At 49.8% G+C, this 9418-nt stretch overlaps 2 protein-coding genes across 2 annotated transcripts; one reads left to right on the top strand and one right to left on the bottom strand.

Annotated features, from left to right (window-relative positions):
- Nucleotides 1-20: 20 nt before the first annotated feature.
- On the top strand, nt 21-8691 carry FIBRA_05163 (uncharacterized protein; the record flags this gene model as incomplete). The annotated part of the gene is made up of 32 exons (XM_012326938.1): nt 21-167; nt 218-1603; nt 1661-1918; nt 1975-2135; nt 2189-2406; nt 2462-3352; nt 3407-4054; nt 4108-4361; nt 4412-4499; nt 4559-4796; nt 4848-4910; nt 4965-5113; nt 5165-5351; nt 5404-5471; nt 5520-5545; nt 5597-5725; nt 5785-5817; nt 5872-5991; nt 6049-6285; nt 6342-6375; nt 6431-6467; nt 6517-6557; nt 6611-6808; nt 6863-6975; nt 7027-7066; nt 7118-7323; nt 7377-7540; nt 7597-7640; nt 7695-7954; nt 8009-8326; nt 8377-8580; nt 8635-8691. The coding sequence occupies 32 exons, from the start codon at nt 21-23 to the stop codon at nt 8689-8691; spliced, it is 7017 nt and encodes a 2338-aa protein (XP_012182328.1).
- A 222-nt stretch (nt 8692-8913) lies between these two features.
- FIBRA_05164 (uncharacterized protein) lies at nt 8914-9327 on the bottom strand (the record flags this gene model as incomplete). Its single annotated transcript, XM_012326939.1, has 1 exon — nt 8914-9327. The coding sequence occupies one exon, from the start codon at nt 9325-9327 to the stop codon at nt 8914-8916; it is 414 nt and encodes a 137-aa protein (XP_012182329.1).
- Nucleotides 9328-9418: the final 91 nt, after the last annotated feature.

Consider the following 9418-nt stretch of genomic DNA (forward strand, 5'->3'; position numbering starts at 1 on the left):
GAATGCCTCCTCCTCCAGGGATGCCTCCTCCACCTGGTATGAGCGATCCTCAAGGGTCAAGAATGCCTCCCGAAATGCTCGCGCAAAAATCGCAGAAGTGGATCCAGATGCAGAGGAAGCGGTACGGCGAAAAGAGAAAGGGGGGTTATGTAGATATGGGAAAACAGGTACGTGTCTAGAGGTGGCTCATCGCGTGCTTACACCCATTTTCGCGTAGGATCTCCCCCCTGAGCACGTCCGAAAAATCATTAAGGACCACGGTGACATGAGCAATCGCAAGTTCCGCAACGACAAGCGCGTACATTTGGGTGCGCTGAAATATGTCCCCCATGCGGTCATGAAGTTACTGGAGAATATTCCCTACCCTTGGGAGCAAGTTCGTGAGGTGCCGGTGCTGTACCACATCACGGGTGCCATTACGTTTGTGAACGAAATACCGCGCGTGATAGAGCCTGTCTATCATGCTCAATGGAGTAGCATGTGGCTTGCGATGCGGAGGGAAAAGCGAGATCGACGACACTTCAAGCGCATGCGCTTTCCTCCATTCGACGACGAGGAACCGCCGCTCGACTATGGAGACAATGTTCTGGACGTCGAACCGCTGGAGGCTATTCAGCTCGAACTAGACGAGGAGGAAGATTCAGCGATCTTCGAGTGGTTCTACGACCCGAAACCGCTCATTGACACCCCACACGTCAACGGGTCGTCGTACAAGTATTGGTCACTGACGCTACCCGTCATGGCGAATCTGTATCGTTTAGGCAGGACGCTTTTGTCGGACCACACAGACGGCAACTCGAGCTATCTGTTTGATAAGAAGTCGTTCTTCACTGCTAAGGCGCTCAACATGGCCATTCCCGGTGGACCAAAATTCGAACCATTATACAGGGACATGGATACATTCGACGAGGATTGGAATGAGTTCAACGATATCAACAAGGTGATCATTCGTCAGCAGATTCGGACGGAGTACAAGGTAGCATTTCCTCATCTCTACAACTCCTTGCCGAGGTCGGTGCACATATCCCCATATCACACGCCGAAGAGCGTCTACATTCGCACGGACGATCCCGATCTTCCCGCTTTCTACTTTGACCCGCTCATAAATCCTATCTCACTGCGCGGATTCACACCAAAGAACGCACCTCTTGTATCACATGAAGACTCTGTCTTTGGTCCAAACGATGCTGACGACGACGACTTCGAGTTGCCTGAGGAGGTTGAGCCATTCCTTGATGACAAGTCTCTCGAGAACGATTTGACTGCCGACGCAATTGCGCTCTGGTGGGCCCCAGATCCTTATAGCCGTAGGTCGGGTCGCATGCGTCGCGCTCAAGACATTCCGCTCGTAAAGAATTGGTACCTCGAGCACTGTCCACCTGGGCAGCCTGTCAAGGTCCGCGTGTCATACCAAAAGCTCCTCAAATGTTATGTGTTAAACGAGCTGAAGACGCGTCCGGAGAAGGCAATGACGAAGAAGAATTTGTTCCGGCAGTTGAAGGCGACGAAGTTCTTCCAGACGACACGGCTTGATTGGGTCGAGGCCGGTTTGCAGGTCTGCAGGCAAGGATACAACATGTTGAACTTACTCATTCACCGCAAGGTCAGTTCTTCTCTCTTGAATGAGCCTGATTTTCAGCTAATATTTTCAATTTGTCAGAATTTGAACTACTTGCACCTGGATTACAACATGAACTTGAAGCCAGTGAAGACGCTGACGACGAAAGAACGCAAGAAGTCTCGTTTCGGAAATGCATTCCATTTGTGTCGTGAGATACTTCGTCTGACGAAGCTCGTGGTGGATGCGCATGTCCAGTATCGATTGGGTAACGTGGACGCGTTCCAGCTTGCAGATGCGCTTCAGTACATCTTTGCGCATATTGGTGCCCTGACTGGAATGTATCGATACAAGTACAAGGTATGGGGTAGAAAGTTACGGTTAATTTCTCTTTTACTGACTCGTCGCCTTTTCAGCTGATGAGGCAGGTACGCATGACGAAGGATCTCAAGCATCTCATCTACTATCGCTTCAACACCGGTCCTGTCGGCAAGGGTCCTGGTTGCGGTATTTGGGCACCGGGATGGCGTGTATGGTTGTTCTTCATGCGTGGGATCGTACCTCTGCTGGAGAGATGGTTCGTATGGCTGTACACATCATCGTTATCTTGTATTAATGATTTCCCCACAGGCTTGGTAATTTGCTCGCCCGTCAATTCGAAGGTCGTAACAGTAAAGGTATTGCAAAAACGGTGACGAAGCAGCGAGTCGAGTCGCACTATGATCTTGAACTGCGTGCTGCTGTCATGCATGATATTTTGGACATGATGCCCGAGTCGATCAAGCAGAACAAGTCGAAGACCATCCTTCAGCACTTGTCAGAAGCGTGGCGATGCTGGAAGGCGAACAGTTAGTGGGCCTTTCCAATCCTGTTTCTGGGTTAATTTTTTTTTCTTTCGTGTAGTCCCGTGGAAGGTCCCGGGTATGCCTACGGCTATCGAGAACATCATCTTGCGGTACATCAAGAGCAAGGCCGATTGGTGGACGTCGGTCGCTCATTACAACCGTGAGCGTATTCGCCGCGGTGCGACTGTCGACAAAGCTGTGGTGAAGAAGAATCTGGGACGTCTCACTCGTCTGTACCTCAAGGCTGAACAGGAGAGACAGCATGGTTATCTGAAGGACGGACCATACATTAGCGCGGAAGAGGCTGTTGCGATCTACACGGCAACGGTTCATTGGCTCGAGAGCCGCAAGTTCTCACCCATTCCATTCCCTCCGTTGAACTACAAGCACGATACAAAGTTGCTCGTGTTGGCTCTCGAGAAACTGAAGGAGGCGTACTCAGTCAAGGGTCGTTTGAACCAGTCGCAGAGAGAGGAGTTGGCGCTCATCGAACAGGCTTACGACAACCCACACGAGTGTCTGTCTCGTATCAAGCGTCTACTGCTTACACAGCGAGCATTCAAGGAGTCTGGAATTGAGTTCTTCGACACTTACGACAAGCTCATTCCTTGCTATGATATCGAGCCGGTAGAGAAGATTACTGATGCGTATCTGGATCAATTCTTGTTCTTCGAGGCTGACAAACGCGGTCTTTTCCCCGCTTGGATCAAGCCAGCTGATACAGAGCCGCCCCCGCTCTTGGTGTACAAGTGGTGTCAGGGTATCAACAACTTGACAGACATTTGGGAGACGAGTGAAGGCGAGTGTAACGTGCTCATGGAGACGGTGTTGTCGAAGGTATATGAGAAGATCGATCTGACGCTTCTCAATCGTCTTCTTCGCCTGATCTTGGATCACAATCTTGCGGATTACATCACAGCAAAGAACAATACCGTCTTGACGTACAAGGGTCAGTTTATACCACTATGATTTTAAGTGTGATATCCTCATTTTTCCATTTAAGATATGGCGCACACGAACGCGTATGGTCTTATTCGAGGTCTGCAATTTTCCGCATTTGTCTTCCAGTACTATGGTCTCGTCCTCGATCTCCTCATTTTGGGATTGCAACGTGCAAGCGAAATGGCAGGTCCCCCTCAAATGCCGAATAATTTCTTGCAGTACCGTGATTCGGCCACTGAGACCCGTCATCCCATTCGGCTGTATTCTCGCTACGTCGATCGGCTTCATATCCTCTTCCGCTTCACTGCGGAGGAGTCCAGGGATCTTATCCAACGCTACTTGAGTGCCAACCCAGATCCGACGAACAACAACGTAATTGGGTACAACAACAAGCGTTGCTGGCCTCGAGATTGCCGTATGCGATTGATCAAGCACGACGTTAACTTGGGCCGCGCTGTATTTTGGAATGTCAAGCAGAGTCTGCCTCGGTCGTTGACAACAATCGAGTGGGAGGACACTTTTGTCAGCGTGTACTCGAAGGAAAATCCCCAGCTCCTCTTCTCCATGTGCGGGTTTGAGGTTCGAATTCTGCCGAAGATCCGGACGATGGGTGGCGAACAGTTCTCATTGAAAGACGCTGTATGGAATTTGACGAACGAGCAGAGCAAGGAGCGTACAGCGCAGGCGTTCCTGCGGGTCTCAGATGATGGTCAGTTTATATAATACTTGTACTTGTCATAGACTGACAGTGTTGCTTTCTAGGTGTACAGCAGTTCAACAACAGAATCCGTCAGGTCTTGATGAGTTCGGGGTCTACCACTTTCTCAAAGATCGTCAATAAGTGGAACACCGCGCTCATTGGGCTCATGACGTATTATCGCGAGGCTGTTATTCATACACCTGAGTTGTTGGACGCTCTCGTCAAAGCGGAGAACAAGATCCAGACTCGTGTCAAGATTGGGCTTAATAGTAAAATGCCTTCGCGTTTCCCGCCGGTGGTGTTCTATACGCCCAAGGTTAGTTGGTTCCTCCCTAAGTCACGTCAAGTCTTTAATATCTTTGTCAGGAATTGGGAGGTCTTGGTATGCTTTCCATGGGTCACGTCTTGATCCCGCAGAGTGATCTCCGATGGTCGAAACAGACTGACGTTGGAGGTTAGTGATTGTGATGCAACTCCACACCGCTGGCAATGGCACTGACTTGCGACTTTTAGTTACGCACTTCCGGGCGGGTATGTCGCATGAGGAAGATCAGCTCATCCCCAATTTGTACCGTTATCTGCAGCCTTGGGAAGCGGAGTTTTTGGATTCGGCTCGCGTGTGGTCCGAGTATTCTATGAAGCGGAAGGAGGCAAACGCGCAGAACCGTCGTCTGACTCTGGAGGATTTGGAAGATAGCTGGGATCGTGGTATTCCTAGAATCAACACGTTGTTCCAGAAGGACCGTCATACGTAAGTGCATTCTCAGGTTTGTAATATCCAAGCTTATCTATCTCCTCGCAGACTGGCGTACGACCGTGGATGGCGTGTACGAACCGACTGGAAGCAATATCAGTTGCTCAAGCAGTAAGTAATTTTTTCGTAGATATTGTAATTGATGACTAACGCGCAACTTCCCAGCAATCCCTTCTGGTGGACGTCACAACGACACGATGGAAAGCTTTGGCAGCTCAACAACTACCGCGTGGATGTCATCGCTGCGCTGGGTGGTGTTGAAGGTATCCTTGAGCATACGCTTTTCAAGGGGACATACTTCCCGACATGGGAGGGTAAGTTTATGCGAAGGTCTGCCTGTCGCCTATGTTAATATGCCGTTACAGGTCTGTTCTGGGAGAAGGCTTCTGGTTTCGAGGAGTCTATGCGATATAAGAAGCTCACGAATGCCCAGCGATCTGGTCTCAATCAGATTCCTAACCGTCGATTCACGCTCTGGTGGAGTCCGACAATCAATCGAGCAAATGTCTATGTCGGTTTCCAAGTCCAGCTCGATTTGACAGGTATCTTCATGTAAGTCCAACGTCCTAGGTCATATCTATATACATCTTTACTCTCGACGCAGGCACGGTAAAATCCCCACCTTGAAGATCAGTCTTATTCAGATTTTCCGTGCTCACTTGTGGCAGAAGAGTACGTCAGAAGTTTTGAACATAATAAATACTGACTCAGTTTGATCAGTTCACGAGAGTGTCGTCATGGATTTGGTGAGTTCAACATGGACAATATATTGCTACATAAACTGACTTGCTGTCCAGTGTCAAGTCTTCGATCAGGAACTTGAACCGCTTCAGATCGAGACGGTGCAAAAGGAAACAATTCACCCTCGTAAGAGTTACAAGATGAACTCCTCTTGTGCTGATATCCTGCTGTTCTCTGCATACAAGGTACGTTAAACGATGGCTCCTTTGATCAGGTTGCTCAGAGTTTTTATTTATTTTACCAGTGGAACATCTCGAGACCATCACTTGTCACGGATGTGGGTCGTTTATCAGTGACTTGGATGGCACAAGTCTGATTTGTTCTCGTCCAGAGCAAAGATGTTCTTGATGGCACTACAAGCAACAAGTATTGGATCGACGTGCAGCTCAGGTGGGGTGACTTCGATACTCATGATATAGAACGATACACTCGTGCCAAGTTCCTTGACTATGTGAGTCATCATTTTGGCACTACAATATTCAGTACAAATAATTTATCTGTATCGCAGATCTCAGACTCTATGAGTATTTACCCATCACCGACTGGTGTCATGATTGGCATGGATCTCGCGTATAATCTCTGGTCCGCGTACGGTAACTGGTTCCCCGGTATGAAGCCTCTCATTCAGCAGGCAATGGCGAAAATCATGAAGGCGAATCCGGCTTGCCACGTTCTGCGCGAACGTATTCGGAAGGGTCTGCAGCTTTATTCATCCGAGCCCACCGAGCCATACTTGAACAGCCAGGTTCGTGGTGCGATATGTAACTCATGTTGTGCCATACTCACCATTTCGTTTCGTAGAACTACTCCGAGTTGTTCTCGAATCAGATCATCTGTGAGTGTCGTAGTTTGTGGCTTGTGATAGGGCTTACCGTTTCCGCTTTACACAGGGTTTGTTGATGATACTAATGTCTACCGTGTCACGATGTGAGTGTTTCCGCTGAGTTGATCTGTAATGACACTGACTGTCTTGTAGCCATAAGACGTTTGAGGGTAACTTGACCACTAAGCCCATCAGTACGTGTTGGCCGTTTGATATTAATCTATTATTAATTTCTATACCTTTTTAGACGGCGCCATCTTCATCTTTAATCCTCGATCTGGCCAGCTCTTTTTGAAAATCATTCACACTAGCGTGTGGGCCGGTCAAAAGCGTCTTGGACAGCTTGCAAAGTGGAAGACTGCAGAAGAAGTTGCCGCGCTTGTCCGTTCCTTACCTGTCGAAGAGCAGCCGAAACAGGTCATCGTCACTCGTAAGGGCATGTTGGGTATGTGCAAAGTTGTTATGTATATTTTGGCGGTTGGTAATGTGAGACGAACAGATCCTCTCGAGGTTCACTTGTTGGACTTCCCGAACATCGTCATTAAGGGTAGTGAACTTCAGCTGCCGTTCCAGGCTTGCATGAAAATGGAGAAGTTTGGTGATCTCATTCTGGTAGCGCTTACTATCACGCCTGATTTCATAATATACTGACTGTGTTCGTAGCGTGCGACTCAACCTCAAATGGTGCTTTTCAACCTGTATGGTAAGGAAGACTTCACATTAGAGTGATCATACTCTGACATGATTGCTATAGATGATTGGCTCAAGTCCATATCTAGTTACACCGCCTTCTCTCGTCTCATCCTCCTGCTTCGTGGCCTCCACGTGAACAACGAGAAGGCCAAGATTGTTCTTCGCCCAGACAAAAACACTATCACTGAACCCCACTTCGTCTGGCCGTCGCTGAGTGATGAAGAGTGGATCAAAGTGGAAGTTGCATTGAAGGATTTGATTCTGGCTGTAAGTTTGACAGTGACCACGCTCTATACTTCTGCTGATTCATTTGATTTCAGGATTTCGGGAAGCGCAACAGCGTCAACATTGCGTCTTTAACGTCTAGTGAGATTAGGGATATCATTTTGGGACAGGAAATTGCTGCGCCATCGGTACAACGTCAACAGATGGCCGAGTTGGAGAAGAGCTCCGAAGCTCAGAGCCAGGTTACTGCCGTACAAACGTGAGTTTTCAATTCATGCTTTAGACAAACATTCATTGAATTCAACCCTCCTTCAGTCAAACGACGAATATCCATGGTGACGCAATCCAGACCGTGACTAGTAAGTGCAGATGATCTGAACAGTCTCGGGGGAATTGACAATCATTTCAAACAGCCACGAATTACGAACAGCAAGTGTTCAGTAGCAAGTCAGACTGGCGTGTCCGTGCCATATCAGCAACACATCTCCCTCTTCGACTGCAACATATCTATGTCTCGAATGACGATGTCAGGGACGATGCGGGCTCGTACACTTACGTGTTGCCGAAGAATATTCTGCGTGCATTCATCACTGCCGCCGACTTGCGCACCCAGGTTGCTGCCTTCTTGTATGGTGCGTCCCCACCTGACAACAAGCAAGTCAAGGAAATCAAGGTATGGACATGGCGGATTGTCGTTTGCTGCTTGTGCTCATATATCGCGTTACAGGCCGTCGCTTGGGTTCCGCAGCGGGGCAACAACAACAGCGTCGAGTTGCCAGCGCAGCTTCCCAAGGACGATTTCTTGCTGAAGGATCTAGAACCTCTCGGCTGGATCAAGACGCAAGCCTTGGAGCTTTCCCACTTGTCGCCGACGGACGTGTCGACTCACGGAAGGCTAATGGCAGACCATCCGGAATGGGGTTCATCGTCGATTTGCTTGACATGTGCTTTCACTCCTGGCTCCGTGTCTCTGTCTGCTCACTCACTTAGTGTTGCCGGTTTTGAATGGGGTCGGAAGAATGCCGACACCTCGCCTAATCCACCAGTAAGTGTTTGTCTGTCTGGATGTGTCTGCCAGGCTTACAGCATTGTTAGGGTTTCAACCCTAACATGTCCGAGCGGGTGCAGCTGTTGCTGTCAGATCGGATCCTCGCGATGACGCTAGTCCCCGAGGGGCGAGTGTGGAATTACGGTATTGGTTTGACGCAGCTGTGGGCTCCATCCATCAACTATTCGATGACATTGGACACTCCGCTGCTTTTCTGGGCAGAGGAACATCGACCCGCAGCATTCCTTTCGGTGAGGACTTAATCAGTGTCAAAGAAAACTCATAGCTGACGTCATTCTCTCCAGTTTGCCAACCTTGAGGTCGGAGACGACAGCGCTGATGTAGAAAATAGCTTTGCGTAATCCCGTATATCCTGATATTTGTCGTATTGCTTTGATGAACTGTATGAGTGACAATATAATGACATCCTGTAATACCAATGAACGATGATATTGTACACTTGCGCACTAGAACTGAGCAGCTGAAGAAAGACAGATGAAGCGGAGGACTACCTAAAAAAGTAGCGACAAGAAGCAAAACATTACAGCAGTGACAAATATTAAGAAAACGATGTACGGTGTGCGCTACATATCTACCAGCAGAGACACAGCGGACGTAGAGGGCGAAAGCGAGATAGACAAACGGGCAGGCTGGACGTCCGGACCGGCGGCGTCTGGCGTGGGGCGCGTGGACTCGAGGCTCTCGCGCTCCTGCGCGGAGATGCGGCGCGAGCCGCGGCGGGGCGGGGGCGACAACGATGTGACACCCTGCCAGTCGGATGTGGACTCGGGCAGGGGCGGGGGCACCATTGAGGCCAGCGGGAGAGGCGGGGTGGGGGGCGTGGAGAGGAGGAACATGGGGTCGTTTTGTAGCGTCGTGATGGGCTCGCCAATGGGCGTCGACGGGGTGGTATATAGGTTGATCGTGGACGGCGCGGGCGAAGGGGGGCGTTGGGGGAGCGCCGATACCGGCGGCGGGGGAACAGGTGCGCTCAGCATGCGTAGGCGCTTTTTTAGGGACGTTGAACGGGATGTGGGTGGCACCTCGGGTGTGGGCGGGAGCGGGCCTAGGGGAGGGGGGAAGGGGGGA

This window comes from Fibroporia radiculosa, assembly GCF_000313525.1.
Source record: "Fibroporia radiculosa TFFH 294 genomic supercontigs, scaffold3922, whole genome shotgun sequence".
Classification (NCBI taxonomy): Eukaryota; Fungi; Basidiomycota; class Agaricomycetes; order Polyporales; family Fibroporiaceae; genus Fibroporia; species Fibroporia radiculosa.